Source organism: Ursus arctos, unplaced genomic scaffold (genome assembly GCF_023065955.2).
Source record: "Ursus arctos isolate Adak ecotype North America unplaced genomic scaffold, UrsArc2.0 scaffold_33, whole genome shotgun sequence".
NCBI lineage: Eukaryota > Metazoa > Chordata > Mammalia > Carnivora > Ursidae > Ursus > Ursus arctos.
This window is the reverse complement of record NW_026623019.1, coordinates 22399588-22416738: the sequence shown is the minus strand read 5'-3', so window position 1 is coordinate 22416738 and position 17151 is coordinate 22399588. Positions and strand designations below refer to the sequence as shown.

Below are 17151 nucleotides of genomic sequence, written 5' to 3'. Positions count from 1 at the left end.
CGTCTATTTTGAGCCACAGCAAACAGGTCTTACCCGCCTCTTCTTCACAAGTCATAGAGGCTGGGCAGGGGTACGGTCAGGGCTGGGCCGCATTCCACTGCCCCCAACCCAGGGACAGGACCCATGGCTGCCTGCGGGGAGTGTTCTCAAGGGCTGGGAGAGCGGTTTGTGCGTGCGGTGTTCCCTGGGGCCACCAGAGGGCAGTAGTGGCGCATGCCTTGGTCTCCTGTGTCCATCTTGGGAAGATTTGAGCAGTGGTTCTCAACCCCAGCAGATTCAGTGCCTCTCTTTATTTTTAACTATTTTCTGATGCCCCCCTTCCACCTTGAAGTGAAACTGATGGCTAATAAAACTTATCACAGCAAACAGTAAATATGATACCTTTGCTCTAAAAGAAAAAGGGAAAGTAACTTGTGATGAACTAATGAGTTTCATATGTAACACTTGGACGCAGTTGCCCTAGACCAACACAGTGGAGCAGCTGGGTGCTTGTGCCTGTGGGCTGGTCACTGTGAATGAAGAATTACAAATGCAGGTTGATGTACGTGTGTGATAGTTGTGACAGAAAAAAACCACCGTGATTTTCTGAAATGGTAAACAACTCTCGGTAAAATTCAAAAAGAATACGATTGTTCCTTTTTGGTACCCTTGGAAATTTCAGTATATATTACAACTGCAAAAACATTTTTATGCATATAATAGCTTCTGTGCTCTTACAAACAGGCTTTTTCACCAGGTCCTATGTGACAGTCCAGTGGAATGAAAACCAGTTCTTTTTCTGAGCAGCGGCCTTCGCTGAGAACTCTGGCCTGTGCCGAGGATGTGAGATGCCCTATCTTCCCACCAGACGTAAGCCACCTGAGAGCTGGAGCTTTGTGTTACATGACAGGTCCTCAGACCCTGCAGAGAGCCTGTCACGGTATCCAGTCCGGACTCACTGAGTACAGTGGACTGACTGAGTCCTTCCTCTGTGTCTAGGGGTGACTCGGCCACCTTGAGGGCTTGGACCCCGAGTAACGAGGGCTGATGTAGACTGAAGCCAGGCAGGAGATGCCTCTCAAATTGCCTGGCAGAGAGGAAAATGGGAGGCTTCATGTTTTCTTAAGCAAGGTCTGTCTACCCAGAAGGGCCCTTTCACTCCCCTGGCCCCCCAGCACTTATTCCTATTTGTAGTTTCTGAGGTAGGCTGCATGCCCTTGTGGGAAAAAGCAGTTAACTGGTTCTGAAACTCACTTTCGGGGCGGGGCTGATCAGTGTCCCTGCAGAGTAGCTGCATTCTAGGGTAGAGGGATAAGGGAGCTCCTTTCTGGAGCCTCTGGGGGAAGGGCTGAAACCCAGCCTGTGCTGGCCCACAACGCACCAGTGCCTCCAACCTTTTGCACAGCCTCACCCAGCCCGGCTGCCCCCGGCACACTGCTGCCCAGGGGGAAGGTTCATTTCATGTCTGGGCCATAGCGGCTCTGGGGTTCCTTCCTTGTCCTAGAGTCCACTGCTGACGGCTTTGCGGCAGGAGGGCAGGTGGCTGACACCAGCCTGGTCTCACAGGGGTCTCCGTGAAATGAGTGGGGACAGTTGGGTCAGTGAGTCCCGTGCTTCATCCACTGAAGTTCCACTTTTGCGTTTTTTTATATCCGTTAACTGTATGTGCTTTTTATTTATTTATCTTGAGATGATCCAAGAAGAGAGGATTAGGAAGCGTGTGGTGTGATGTGACTTGCTGGTAAGCAGTCGATTTTGTGCAGGCTTCTGCTCCTGGGGCCAGTATACAGGGGATGCCGAGGATAGCCAAGTTTCATTTATTTGTTCAAATACAGACATGATCAAGGATATTCTAAATAAGGTTGTGATTTACAGCATTGATTATAGAATTCCCTCTGATCATCTGATTAGGTCACAGGAATTTGAATTTCTATTGAAGCTTTACTTTCAAAGTTCCCTCCTGTCTCCTCGTGTGTAGAGCACAAATTCCTAAAAATATACCTAGACAAGTATAGCTCAGTGCACTAGGGTTTGTTACCCAAGAATTTAGAATCCAGTATTGGCAAAGACACTAAAACATAGTTTGGGGTGGGATAGAGACGTCTGCCTGGTTGTTCTGGACCCCCGATCTGAAACCATTCTCATGTTAGAGTTTCCAGGACTGTAGCAATTATCTCTGAAATATTTTTGTCCACACTGACTTGAATGAAATTTTCTGGAGCCGATGGGGGCTCCAGAGTGTCGAACTGGGACTGCAGTAACTCAGGGGGCATAAAATGTCCTCTTCTTTTGAGTAAACGTCCAGAGATGACCTCAAACGACCCACTCAGATGGACCACAAGGAGCTTCACCTCAGCTGGCTGGCTGTCCTTCCCCGTCTCATCACACTTCAGGGGTGCGCCATCTTTTCCTCGTATTAAGATGTCTCTGTACGCTTTCTTCAGAGCTGAACAGGCTAGAACCACATGCTGTCCAGAGGCTACATCTCTGTTAAAAAAGGAGGGAGTGGCACTAAATAATGAGGACATTTGAAATAACTGGTGTCGATTCTAGGCCGAAGATTCCAGTCCTACTTCTCTGCCAGTGGAAGGCATTTAAAAATGGTGGTCAAGTATCAGGCAGTCTTGGCTTTAAGGTAAAGATCTTCCTTCCACTGGTGAACTGAGCCATCTTGGGCAAGGTATTTACCTCCCTGAGCATCAGTTCATCATCTGTTAAATGGGGCTACTTAGAGCACCTGTCCGTGGAATTGTGAGGATCAGTTTGTCCAGGTGCCCAGTCACACAGGAAGTGCTTGGAAGGTGTCAGCCCTGCTCCTGTGCGTGTAGGATGTGGCTCAGCCGCCATGCGTGGACACGGATGGCTGTTGGCGGGTGACTGTGCCACACACACCTCGGCTCAGGTGTTCCACAGGTGTTCAGAGATTTGAATCTCACAACTGGCTTCCCCCCATTCCTACTCCACAATATGCTGGCAGTCTGGTGAAGTTACCAGTGCGGAGCTGGAGAACGCAGGAGGAAAGGGGAGTATCAGACTCTCTGTGGTCTAAGGTGAGCAAGATATGAGAAGCGAAGAAAAAACCTGAGCCAGAAAGAGAGGCAGAGTGACAACACACCGCAAAGGGAAACCAATGTGCTCCGAGACTGCGCAAGTAAGTGAGCCCCCACTTCCACCCAGCTGCTGTGCGCCCGTCTGTGGTCAGGAGAGGCTGCCATCTTCTGGCTAGGAAGGGACTCAAGCAAAGAGGTGAAGGGTAAACCCTGGCTTGGGTACTTCGTAGAATGTTTGCGTCAGAACTGAGAATTCTAAAGGTGCCTGCCATTGATCTATGGCCAATGTACACTTGAGATCCAGTGGACGGAGTGTATCATCAGCATGAACTTAGGTACCTGGGCCTTCTGGCCCTTCCCAGAGGCCATGGGTGAGAGCTTGTTTATTCTGGGTCTGGATGTCTGATCGCTGCTCTCCTGAGGATCTTCATTTCTGCTTCCATCACAGGTCAGTGTATTTGATCTCTGACGAGTCTGTTTATGTTCGAGACCCAGCTGGGTAGGAGTTCTCAAACCCTGAAACCCTAAACTCTAATAAGACTATGCAAAGGCAGGTTGCCAGCTATGTCAGTGCCATGTGAAAAAAGTAAACTGAACTTTTAATCTTAAGTATATTCTAATTGCATATGGCGCGGATGGTTTTAGGTTTATAAAATATAAAGTGTCACCTTCATTCTAGAAAGCAGATTTATAAGCCATCCCCTGCCTTTTCTTAATCCTTTTCCACATCCCAACCAGGATTCCCAGGGGTCAGGTCCCCAGATGGGTAGAGCGGATCTCATCTGCTCAGAGGCACGATACAGAGCAGGACAATTTGGGACTCCCAATTCTGGTGACCAATTATCTGTTCACTTACAGACGAGTCCAGGTCTTTCCTGGTTGCCACAGCTTGAAGTGGGGGGAAGAGGTGGAGACAAAGATGTGACTAGAACAGTGGTGGCATCAGTTACCACCTTTCCAGCACTACGATGTTTTAGATGCCGTTCTGAGTGCCTCCCATACCCCATTTCACCAATTCTCAAAATAATCTGTGAGTAGGAACTACATCCCCATTTTCAAATGGAGAAACAGGCTTATGGAAGCCAGCTGCCTGACCAAGATTCCCAGATGATAACTGCGGAGCTGTCTAGAAGGTTCATTTCCAGGACCCAACTAAATTACACGTGGGTTCTAGCTGATTTAGATTATTGTGGGTTACTTGACAAGTGCACTCCTTTTCTGGGATCCTTTATCATCGGCCAGTTGTGATTTCAAGAACGTATTTTTTGCCTCTACTTTCTGATGAGTTTTCTTTACTCACTGGCTTATGCCAAGGTCTGATGCTCTCTTACCTTAGTAAAATGTCATGTAAGTTGCAGAGCCATGGAATCCTGTCCTGAAATTAAAGCAGACACAAAGTGACTTTTCTCAGGTATTGTTTATTTGTACAGAAACACAGTTAATCATGTTCCTCAGAGAAATCTTAGTGCTTTTGAGAAGTAGGACATGACAAGGCTGCGGGGTCAAGTCTCTGGGCAGTTAAGCACAGTAACATTATGATGGGATTAGCGCCCTTTGAAGAAGAGACCAGTGAGCTAACGTGTGCTCGCCCTCCTGTGCTGACACCGCTCCTGTCCCCCACATGTGCAAGCCGGGGAGAGGACTGTCACCAAGACCCTGACTGTGCCAGCCTCCAGAGCTGTGAGAACTGAATGTCTTTTGGTTAACCCCCCACAGTGTGGTATTTTAAGCTGACCAAAACTCATCTGAAAATCCATCTGGGCCTGGGGCCTTTTTTGAGGGGAGATCTTGGATTATAGATTCAGTTTTTTTAACGAGCATTATGTTATGTTCAGGTTTTCTATTCTCGATTCAGTTTTGGTATCTGAGAAAGCAGGAAGAGACCACACATACAGTTAGATCTCTGGACCCTCCTGATTCCTAAGCCAGATGCAGCATCAACAAGGTCTTATTTCCATTTTGGGGGAAAAAACTGAATAATCTCTGCCCCCAGATCACTGCCATCCAAGCACATTTTCCCACAGTAATTTATATTTTTCTAAGAAGTTGTCCAATTTAAGTCTTTAAATTTACAAACATCAGTTTGTTCACAGCCCTGTTTTCATTCCTACTCTTAATTGTGCTTTTGTCCCTGCTCTTGATCAGTCTTGTTAGAGATCTGTCTATTTTTATGTTTTTCAAACAGCATCGCTTATCATCTACATAGTTTCTTTGGCTTATATTCCATTAATTTCAGCATTCATTTCTATTTTTTTCCTACATTCTTCCTTTTTATTGTTTTTTTCCACTGGAACACTTAGCTCATTACTTCTCATTCTTGTTATTTTTCCAGAAATGCATCCAGAGGCCATAGATTTCCTTCCAAGTAATGTTTCAAAGGCCTTCCATAAGTTTTGGTTGACAGCACTTTTGTTGTACATTTCTGAATAGAGGGAAGGGCATGATCCAAGACTGGTGTACAGACTCTTGAGTAAATGGGTGAAGCAGATGCTTCTTAGCCCTGCTGAACAGGAGGTATGGGAGTTGGCGGTGAGGAAGGTCAGGAGACACCGCCCGGACCGGGTGGTCAGGAACTTGAGTGACCACCAGGAAGGCTGGGCTTTACTGGAAGGGCGTTAGGGAGGACTTGGAGGCATGAGCTCCAAATTTTGTGTTCATATTTGTGACGAAAGGGAGTGACTGAGATCCCCGCTTCACAAAAGCAGAAATTGGAACAAGAAGGAGATATTAGAACAAATTCACTCAACTCTGTGAGTAGTTCCTACAGATGATAGGACAAATCGTGAAAGTCAAACACACAGACGCTTAGGGGAAAGAGAAGAGGAAACAACACAACCCAAATGAGCATCTCTGCCTGCTGGGTCTGACATTCGAGGTCATCGCATTCCTGATGGTGTCCCCCGCCCCCAGCCCAGTGCTTGGAGGTAGTGGGCACAGTGAATGTTCTAGCACTAGGAGTTCAATCAGAACATGAAGAGGACAGAGAAAGATTCCTGGGCCTGTGGTTTTGGTGATGTGATGGAAACACCTAGAGACATGCAGTGCCTCCTGGAACGGGATGGTGGCTAAGGGGAGAAGGGGAGTTGGAGCTCAGGGGAACAACTCAGGAGCCCGAGTAGGGCCAGGGCTGCTGGGGGAGGCGGACGGAAAGAAGGAGCGGGTGGGGAGAGCAGCAGCCAGGGACCGGTGTTTATACCTCGTACAAAAATGAACTTGAGACCACGGATGAAAGAACACATGTACAAAGCATATACACCCCCAAAAAGATAGGGACAAAAACTCCAAAATTCAAACTCCAAAATTTGTAGGCATTTTTGAAAGATAAAACCAAGAGTGACGTATTCTGTAAAAACATTTTCCAGTACTTTCCAAATTTTCTATACAGGGCAAGTGTTCTTTTTATAATCGGGAAAATTTTTCTCAAAAACCCCCTCATTTAACAGACTTTGAAGTCTGCTTCATTGTCACTGCGGGCTGCTGGGGCAGCATGGACCTGGCGTGGGGTGGGGGTAGGGGGACACTGGCAGCTTGCAGATCCTTTATCATCATCACTACACAAAGACATCCTGTCACGGCCTGGGTGGCCTATCTGTCCAGGCCGGCGCTGTCCACTAGAGCTTTGTGTCGTGATGGAAGTGAACACCTGGGCAGTGTAACCCAAGAACTGGAGTTTACATTTTATTTTGAATCCATTTACATTTAAATAGCCTGAAGGAGCCCTTGGAATATTCAACACAGGTTCTCTCTCTTCAAACCTCAGCCCTCTGAGCACAAAACCTCCCCAAGCCTTCCCCAGAGGAGGCTGTACCCGCCTCAGCCTTTCCACCGGGTCGTCCTCACAGTATCGCGAGGGAGGGGCTGGTTGCTAGAGAGGTCCCTGGTGCCAGCCCAGCTGTGACCCACACCGTCACACTCAGCTGAGTGCTCCTCAAGAAGCCATTCTAGCTCTTTCTCTCCCTGGAAGAGAGAAAGTCTAACGTCTGGCTGACTTGTACAGTTTCTCCTAAATATATTTAGTGACTCACTATGTTTCTTCCAGTAACCGATAACCTTTTCTTCCGTACAATAAATTCCTCTTCTGAACTCTACTCCCTCCCCCACCCATACTGCCCACTTAACAAGCCTCGCTTGTGAACAGAGGATGGATGTTTAAATGCCATTTTAAAAATCCACCCATTTGGGTTGCTTTACTTAGTTCTTTAACTTAACTTTATTTGCACTCACCAAGGAGAAAAATAACACTGGCATGACCACGTTTTACACACTCGGTAGAAATGGTTTATGTTACACGTGTGTACATGCAGACACATTAGCGACAATAATAAGTGATGTTTACGGAATGCTTAGGGTACTTCACTGTGCATACTTTTAGTAGTATCTCCTTTAATCCTCCCAAGAACCCAATGAAATGGGTCCTGTTACCATCCCTACTTCACAGGAGGAAAATAAGGCACAGAGAGACTAGCCATGTGCCCAAGGCCACACAAGCTTCGTGGCGGAGCCTGGTTATCTGCACTGTGGCTTATCTCTAGTATAATGTCATTATTATGCTCCAGTCATTCTGTATCTTGTTTATGGTTCCTTGCTCCTATCTTCTAAAGTCAAATGTCGTAAACTTAATTTTGATGGTTCAAAGTCTGCATCTTGGCCAACTCAAGCCGTCCTCCCTGAAACAGGAGTGTACTCAGAGTCCCTAGAATTAGACCTAGTGCTGGTGAAAGACTCCAGTCCCTCGAGGCAGGACAGAGGGAAGAGAGTGAGCTAGTGGCAGCACAGCTCGGGCCAAGGTCACTGAAAGTGGCAACCACAGCGTTGGTCTTTGGCCAGTTCCACTCTGTTCCTGCCCTTTGGACAGCCCGGCCTGTGAGCCTGGCTGGGGCCTCAGCCCTCACATCTCTCCGGGGCTATAGCGAGTTACGCCAGCGAGTCCAGTCTGCACCTCTGCTTTGGGGGGGACCCTTAGGAAATGCCCTTATGATGGTGCACAAAGGAATGAGGTGCTATTCATTCCTTCACTTAACGACTGAGCCACAGGTATCTTCCAACATTTACTGTGTGGCCAGCCCTGGTGGTATATAATGGTCAACAGAAAGGCCACAGTCCTCACCCTTTCAGAGGTAAGATCTAGTTGCAGAGATAAATATTAATCAAGTTCTTACACTGTCAAATGCCACCTTGCGACTGGGACCCAGGCCGCGCGGGCCGTGGTGCTATGGGAGTTTCTTACAGGAGGTTTTACTTCAATAGGTCCAGGAGGGGCTTCCCTGAAGAAGTGGCATGGAAGCTGAGCTGTGGATAGGAGCAGGGTTAACGGAAGAGGGGACAGAAGTGCATTTCAGACAGTGGAACAGCAGATGCAAAGGCACTGGGGGGCAGGGGGGGAGGAGCAAGGCAGTGGGAGTGATTGACAGGGGCCAAGGTGGCTCTGGAGAGAGGGAGGGTGGGCACAGCACCTGAAGAGACTGGAGTGGGACATGTTGAGGCCTTTAGGTGTTTGGTCTTGACCCTGAGATGGATGGGAAAGTTCCAGAGGGCTAGATTTGAATTTGTAATGGTTCCTCTGGCTTTGGGGTGTTTGCGAGTCTGGTGGCAGCTGAAAGGCCTGGGGAGGAGGATAGAGGCATCACCTCGGAATGACATCCTGCAGATTAAAAGCCTGCCACAAAGTGTCCCGGCAGGCCCTGCCAAAGCGGAGGCGGGGTGGGATCCCTCCTAGCTCTGTGTTCAGAGAGAAGTTCAGGGCCAGAGCTGACCACGTGCAGGACCCCGTGTGCCTGGCTTTGGAGGGCTGTGCACGAGTTGTCTGGTGCGGGAACTCTCCTACACCCTGTGCTGTGAGAGCTCCACCCACGGCTCCTGGCTGGAGCGCCTGTGTTGGAACAGGCGGCGAATGTTACCTGGTCATTCAGTGGGATCCCTCTTCCCATCTTCACTCGGTTCTCCTCTGGGTGATAGTCGTCCGCATCATAGAATTTCCATCCCAGCTTTAAGAACAAAGTGAAAGGGTGTATGTGGCAACCACCATTACCGATACTACTGGGCAGGCGTGGAAATGGGCAGCCAAAGGACCACCCCCACCCTACCTCCCCCCCATGTTCCCCACCCCACCCTCGCCCCCCTGGACGCAGGAGAAGGGAGGCTGTGAAGCCAAGTCATCATCCCTGCTCACTGGCCTGCTACTGCTTTCATTCATCACTCTTGGTGATCCCCAAGGAGAAAACCAAGACTGCTCCATTGGGTTTCACAAGCCACGTCCGTGGTGAGTTTTACAAACCACTATGGGTCAGAAGAAGGGGGGCCGAAGGAAGAGAAGCAGAGAGACAGTGCAGTGGGACTCGAACAGGTTACCTTGGATGCCAGCAGGGCGCCCACGGTCGATCTGTGGAGAGGACACAGGTTCAAGTGACTGCTCTTCCCAACCCGTGCATGCCTCCTGCCATGCGGGGTGCCCTGGGAGACAGCCAGCCGCCCCGCCACGTTGAAACCCAGTCATTTTATGAGATGCTGGAGTCCAGAGCATGTTAGCGTTCTCCAGGAATTTACTTATGAGTTACCACTAATTCTCTTTTCCAAAAAGCAATATATAAGATCTCGTTAAACTCCTGAAGTTCTTTCTGAAGTTCTTTGGTCCCTGTTCTAGAGACAATTACATTTTTTGAAAAAAGTGCTGAATAGGAGATTTTACTGAGGGTACTGGAAGGAGGGGCTTGACAGGGGGTTTAACCTCCCAGCACAAGGTTCAAAGAGCTCATAAAAGCATTAACACCTTGTTTGGGGTTTAACAGAGACACACTCTTAAAGAACAAAGTAAAATTCGGAATGAGAAGTCAGCCTGGGAGGGAAATGCCCTCTGCGTGATGCGTGTGATAAGGACCTGTTGCTCCCCTACCAGGCAGCACTCGGTGGAAAGGGCTTGGGTCTCAGCACCTAACAGCTGGCCACGTGCTTCCGTGCAAGTCACCTTTCCCTCTACATCTGTTTTCTCGCCTGCAAAACGGGGGAACTGAGCTAAACCACTCACTACTCATTTCACTCAGCCGGTACTTACTGAGCACCTGCTAGTCCCCAGGATATGAAAACAATGAAAATAAAAACAATAAAAACAAAACTCTGCTCACGTTCTAGCTGGATTCAAGGGTCCTGTCTCTCTTTTGTGGAGAAGGTCTCAAGGAGCTGTTAAAGACACACGTGTACCCAACTGAGACCTGCTCCCTGATGGAACCAAAGGATTGCGGAGGGTTGTAACTTCTCCCATTAGGTTCACTGCGCTGAAGCTTGCATAGGGAGACATCCTGCAGCCTACTGGTGACCAACTCCACGGCCGGGGGAGCCAGAGCTGCGCATGACAGAAATTACACTGGGGGCGCCTGGGTGGCACAGCGGTTAAGCATCTGCCTTTGGCTCAGGGCATGATCCCGGCATTATGGGATCGAGCCCCACATCAGGCTCCTCCGCTGTGAGCCTGCTTCTTCCTCTCCCACTCCCCCTGCTTGTGTTCCCTCTCTCGCTGGCTGTCTCTATCTCTGTCGAATAAATAAATGAAATCTTAAAAAAAAAAAAAGAAATTACACTGAAGACTAAGTTAGATGAGCCAGGGATGAACACGTCAGCCACCACTCACAATTTAAAAGAAGAGCTAACTAGATTTGGGTGTAGACTGGCAGGGAGGAGACGGAAGGAAAAGGAAAAGCCACTGTCTACTGCCCTATCCAAACCTCCTAAGCCAGAGAACAGCAGGACTCGACATGGACACGGACAGTGCTCCGCTCAGAGAAGACTGATTGGAGCAAGCATTACAGACCAGTCTGGGGCCCAAAAGGTCCCTAAGCAGGTTGGTTTAAATCAGGATCAAGGAGGCTGAAAAAGACTGTAAGACAGTGGTGGTTAGGCTGGGGCACAGATTAAATGCAAAAGATACTCAAAAGGCCAGAAGCGGAGGGTGGCTTCACGAAGGCTGTTAAAACATAAAACTAACCTTGCTACCTATTCAAATAGCTCCATTTATTCATTTGTTCATTCATCCATTAAATTAGTAAATCTTTTTGAGTATCTACTGCATGCCAGGCATTGTTCTAGACAGGGCAGTAAACAAAAAGGAAAAGGATCCCTTGCATTTGGGTAGGGGAGGGGGAGGCAAGAAACACAATAAATAAGTAAAATTATTGCCTGACATTGTTAACAGTGGTTTAACTACAATCTTTCTGGTTTGAGACTGTTGTTTTCTTGAGCCATTTTTTTCCTCGCAAATGTTATGGAGTATAATTTAAAATCTTGCAAGGCCCTAACAAGGGCTCACAAAAGTCACCAAAGAATTCACCGTTGCTATGTCTGTTGGTCAATATAATCATTCTCATTTTATTACTCAGTCCCTCAGCGACGGCTGACGCTGAACTTTAACCATCAGAAGGCCCAGGGCTCAGTCCTCAGCCAGCTTCTTGATCTTTACTCACTTCCTCGGTGATCTCAACATCTTACGTCTTTAAAATCTGCGCACCAAGGATTCCTACATTTATATCTAAAGTTCCTCTCCTGAACTCTGGACTTGGATATCCAATCAACCACTTGACAAACCCACTCAGATGACTGATAGGCAATTCACCACATCCCACATTGAGTTCCTATTTTTTCCCCCCAAACCTGCTCTGCCTACTGCTTCCACATCAGTCAATAGTAACGCCCTTCTTCCAGTTACCCAAGCCAAATATCCTGAAGTCATCATTGACACCTTTCTCCCTCTCTCATATGCCACATCCAGTCCATCGACACGTCTTTCTGGTTCTGCCTTCAGAATATCTCCAGCCTCTGACCACTTCTCCTCACCTTCATTGTTTCTCTGACCTCATCTCCCATCACTCAGCCACAACGGCTTCCCTGGTAATCCACTACGAAACAAAGCCTCCGGGCCTTTGCACTTGCTATATTCCCTCTGCCTCATCTGCCCTTTCCCTAGCTAGCCACCAGGCTTAGTCCTTCACTTCTTGGTCTTGCTCACATCCCACTGCCTCAGAGGAGCTTTCCTCCCTGTCCTGCCTGCTGTTCCTTGTTCTACTTACTCTCCTTTATTTTCCCCTTGGAGCACCTACTACTGCCTACCACAGTACATACATGTATTTATTCTTATAAACTTCCCTTCTGTTTCCCATACTAGAATGTAAACTCTGAGGGCAGGTATTTTATCTGTCCTATTCATTATGTATCAGTGACATGGAGCCAGGATCGAACTCTATAAATAATTACTGAATGCGTGAATATCATAACCATATAAATCATATGGTTCAGACCCCCCTCATCTAATCCAAGGCAGAGAGGGGTACATGAATTTCCCAAGCTCACACAACCAGGCAGCAAAGCAGAGCCAAGACCCGGGACTCTTGATGAACCCACTACATCACACCATAGAAGCAGTCTTACAGTCTTCAACTTCTTCAAATCATACGACAGCTAAGGATTTTCAGGCTCCATGTTTTATTTTAATTTTGCTCCAAGACGCCCCAAATTATTTTAATTTCTTAAGAAATGAGGCTAAAAATGCCACAGTAATTTTGAAAACCTAAATTTCCTACCTGGAGCAAGAAAGAGACTTTAATATATATTTGACCACACAAGCAGTTAGTGGTTCAGAAAATTCTAGAAGGGTACTATGGGCCTTTGAAGTTATGACATGTCACTTGAGAGCTGTCTTTTGCTGCCTGCCTTTTTCGGTGCAGGGCACGGTTAGATTTTGGTCTGATCAGGAAGCCAAAGTCTAGCTCCCAGCTCCCAAGTTGGCCAGACTGGGCTGGGCAGAGGCTTTGTGGCATCCGGGTTCCTCCTTGCGAACCCTTAGGGGGTTGACTCCTTATTAACACTGACTCCTTCCAGTTAAAGCTGATAAACGTTGATCACAGCACAGAGGAAACAGACCAGAAGGTGAAATTCCCTTTCTAAAATCTCATCACAAAGTCCAGCACCTCGCAGGAGGGAGCTGCCGCTCTGCCCAGCCTGACAAAGGTCAGTGGGAGACTGGGACGACATTTGCCCCAGTGCTTTGGGCCTCGCACCCTTCCACCTCATTCTGACAAGAGGCTCCCAAATATCCGCACTAGTGAACGCCCGAGCCACCGCGGGCGGCGCCCCAGCAGGCGCTTCTCCACAAAGGGCTTTCGCTGGAGCCTCTCGGGGTATCGATGGAGAACCCGGGTCTCGGCGCCCCGGGGAGGGCAGGTTGGAGAGTGGGGAAACGGAGCAGGTGCCCCGGACCTCACTTCCTCATCTGCAAAGGGAAGCTGGAGGCTCCCCAGAACCCTGCGTACCCCGCGGGCCCGGAACGGTGACGCCTCCGCCGCGCGCGCCGCCTCCTCCAGTGCGCCCCCCGCCACCCCCTGCTCTCCTAGACGTACTTCCCCGAGCCGCTCACGCCCATCACCAGCAGCACGCCCGGCGCCGTCATGGCCCGGAGTCCCGCTCCTTTCCGCTGCCTTCCGGGGCCGGTCCGCCCCGCCTCCCGGCCGCGGAGGACCGAGCGGCGGGCGAGCTGGACAGCTCCGCCCCCGCCGCGCCGCCCCGCCCCCCGCCCCGCCCCCGCCGCGCCGCCCCGCCCCCGCCCCGCCCCCGCCGCGCCGCCCCGCCCCCGCCGCGCCGCCCCGCCCCCGGGCGCGCCCCGCCCCACGCTCCGTGCCCCGCCCCGTCTCCGGCAGTGGCGGGGAAATGGAGCCGCTCGCGGGCTGGAGCAAGACTGCCCCCGGTACCTGCTCTTCTCCACCACCTGTCCTCCTCCCCCGGACCCCCGCAGGGGAAACTCCCCCTCTTGTTTCTCCACCAATGGAAGTAGCTTTTATTTTTTTTTTTAACCGTAGAAAGGAGAAGCAGAAAATAAATTCACACTTTCCCACACCATGCGGCAATAAACTTCCATCCTTTTTTAAAAAAAATTTTATTTGGTTTTCGTCATAATAAGTGTAAACCACCATTCTTAAAACAATCCCTCTTCCTGTATAGACAGGTGGGTATGAATACTTAATGAAATTCCGATCATGCTGTACACAGCGTATGGTAACCTGGCATTTGTTACAAGAATAGGAGGCGGACATCTTCTGGTGTCATTGGACCATAGTGGAGCATGTCGTGGGTGTATGGCTCTCCTATTTAATCTGGCTTCTGTTCTCCGGTAAATTGCTTAAGGGGAAGGACTATCCCTTTGAAGGGCCTATTTGCTTTAGAACAGTGTGCTAATTATGTGTCGTTTAAAATATTTAATTAAAAGCACTTCCAGTGCATTCTGCCCAACCTCCCTTGTTACCCAAGTTCATACTACTGTGTCCTCGAAAACAATAAAGCTGACATAAAGCACTTATCTAATGAGTATTTCAATTAGCCCTGTACTAACTTTGTTTTATTCCTATTTAGCTGGAGGGGGTGTTCCTGGATACACATTTACAGATGAAGTTGAGACCTGGAGAGGAGGTGACCTGCCTAAGGTCTTACAGTTCAGTTACGGCTGATGAAACTATCTTGAACATCCGTCTCCAGGACTCCAAATATGAACATTACCGTCCAGATGCTGCCAGGTAGGTGGGTAATAGATGTAAGCAAATGCTGTAACTTGTGCTCTTTTTGGCTTGGGCGAAAAAATAAGTTCACATTTCTTTCAAAGTTCAGATCGGAACGGATAGCAGAAAGTCTGGTTTTTCTCCCCAGATTTCCCTCCCAAGATACATTCAAGAACCTCAGATTTGCTTTACTAGTCAGGGTGGTGGCAGGAAGCAGCCAACTCAAGTTGGGTTGTTTGCAAAGGGCTTAACAAAGGGACTATTTACAGAGTTGCAGGTAGAGGCAGTGAAAGCCTCTAGGGGCAGTATCCTCTTTCCAGTAACCGACAGGAAAAATAGCCTTAGGAAGAGAGAGACAGATACCCCTTGTTGGCCCAAAGGAGGAAACCAGGAGAATAAATGACCTCCCCTCCCCTTCTCTTGCCTTCTGATCTTCTGCTAGTGACCAAACCCCACTGTCCAAACCTAATTGGAAGGCAGAGTTAGGGAGTCTGTTGAGTTGGCTCATGCATACCAATCTCCCAGGCACAGAGCAGGGAAGAGAAAGGTGGAGAGTTATCTGACGGGGCAAAGGAAAGATACCCCAGCACTTCTGCTCTCAACTCAGTGAAATAATCCTCCTGTGCCTGCTTCCAGAGCAGAACTCAGAGGTGCCCCTTAGAGCTGAATTCCACCTTTTTGTTGTTGGTTTTGGCTTCTGAAGAGTGGTCCTGGTTGTCTCAGAGCTTCTCACGTGTTACTAAGGGCAACCCTGAGGCTGAGCATCGATTTGCTATTAGGTCCTGTCTGTCTACCGCAGGAACTGCTTTATTAGCTGAGGCACAGGGTGCTCTGGGAACCGGAAGAGACCCTTGGTCAATGGCTTCCTGCATGTGTTACCTGGTGACCCAAGTCCAGATCACCCCCATATTGCGGACAACCCACACTGTCTAGTAAATGGTGGCTGTGGAAGAGCTCCCATATGCAGCTGCCCATTCCACAGGAGATAAATGGGGTGTAGTGGGGAACACTTGCTCTTAATGCACACAGGCACTTCCCAGGGAAGCAAATCAGCTACGCTGGGTAGGGCAGATATTCCCATAAAGAGTGCCTTACAATCCCGACATATCTCATTAAGAAGAGGCGATATCTGTACCTCTTCCCTTACAGAAGAGTCCTTGATACTGATTCAATTTTGGGAATTCAGATAGATGCATGGCAGAGGGCACCTGGGTGGCTCAGTTGGTTAAGTGTGTGCCTTCGGCTCAGGTCATGATCCTGGGCTCCTGGGATAGAGCTCCTTGTCAGGCTCCATGCTCAGTGGGGAGTCTGCTTCTCCCTCTCCTTCTGCCCCTTACCTTCCCGCTCATGTTCTCTCTCTCTCTCTCTCTCTCTCTCTCCCTCAAATAAATAAATAAAATATTTAAAACAAAAAACAAGGGAGAGCTCCACAGACCAAATCCAGGATCATAGCTAGTCCCCCAAGTAGCCTGTTACATGCTCTCCTGGAGATACTGGCTAGGTACTTGCTTCACATCTTCATAACTAAAAAGGGTCACTTGACAGGCCCAGAACTAAGTTCACACAAAGGCCAAATGATTTCTGTTATCTCAGCAGATGCAGTAAAAAGCATCTGACAAAATTCAACATCTCTTCATGGTCAAAATACTCCACGAACTAGGAATAGAAAATTCTCAACCTTTTGACAAAGAGCCTCTGTGGAGCCCCTACAGCTAACATCCTACTTGGTGGTAGACTGAGTGATGCCCCCAGGACGAGGAACAGGCAAGGATAGCTGCTTTCAGCACTTTAGTTCAACCTTCTACTGGAGGTTCCAGCCAACGTAGTTAGACAAGAAAACGAAGGCATTCAGATTGGAAAGGAATGAGTAAAACTGTAACTCCAGATGACATGATTTTGTAATATAGAGAATCCTAAAGAATGCACGATGAATTTATTAAAGTTAATAAATGAGTTCAGCAAGGTCAAAGGCTATAAGATCAACGTATAAAAAATTGTATTTCTCTACACTCGCAATAAGCAATCTGAAAATGAAGTTAAAATTTATAATAGCATCGAAAAGAGCAAAATAATTAGGGGAAATTTTAACAAAATATGTATAGAACTTGTACTCTGAAAACTACAAAATATTATTTAAAGAATTAAAGACCTAAATAAATGGAAAGGCATCTCCTTTTCATGGTTTGGAAGACGTAATATTTTTGAGATGGTAATACTCCCCAGACTGATTTACAAATTCAGTACAATCTCCATCAAAATCCCAGCAGGCTTCTTTAGAGAAATTGACAACCTGATCCTAAAATTCTTATGGAAATTCAAAGGATATAGAAACAATCTTGAAAAAGAACAAAATTGAAGGACTCACACTTTTCAGTTTAAAACAAGCTATACCTGTATACTCATAAAGAACAATGTGGTACCGGCATAAGGATACACATAGACCAATGGACTAGATCTGATGGTCTCGGAATAAATCCATACATGCGTGGATTTTCAGCAAGGATGCCAGGAAAATGCAATGTGGAAAGAATGGTCTTTTCAACAGATGATGCTAGGACAACTGGAAATCCGCATGAATAAGAATGAAGTTGAGC

At 48.1% G+C, this 17151-nt stretch overlaps 1 protein-coding gene across 1 annotated transcript; it reads right to left on the bottom strand.

Moving 5' to 3' along the window:
- Positions 1-636: 636 nt before the first annotated feature.
- IDNK (IDNK gluconokinase) lies at positions 637-13547 on the bottom strand. The gene is made up of 5 exons (XM_026518783.4): positions 13409-13547; positions 9378-9408; positions 8927-9013; positions 4361-4404; positions 637-2466 (listed from the first exon to the last, which is right to left on the bottom strand). Exons 1-5 carry the CDS (start codon positions 13456-13458, stop codon positions 2121-2123), a joined length of 558 nt encoding a protein of 185 aa, XP_026374568.2. The 5' UTR covers positions 13459-13547; the 3' UTR covers positions 637-2120.
- Positions 13548-17151: the final 3604 nt, after the last annotated feature.

Coding starts and splice junctions, on each gene's coding strand:
- IDNK (XM_026518783.4), bottom strand. CDS start 13,458: ATGACGGCGCCGGGCGTGCTGCTGGTGATGGGCGTGAGCGGCTCGGGG. Junction 9,014..9,377: donor GCGCCCTGCTGGCATCCAAG/GTAACCTGTTCG, acceptor TTGTTCTTAAAG/CTGGGATGGAAATTCTATGA. Junction 2,467..4,360: donor TTACATGACATTTTACTAAG/GTAAGAGAGCAT, acceptor CTTTTTTAACAG/AGATGTAGCCTCTGGACAGC.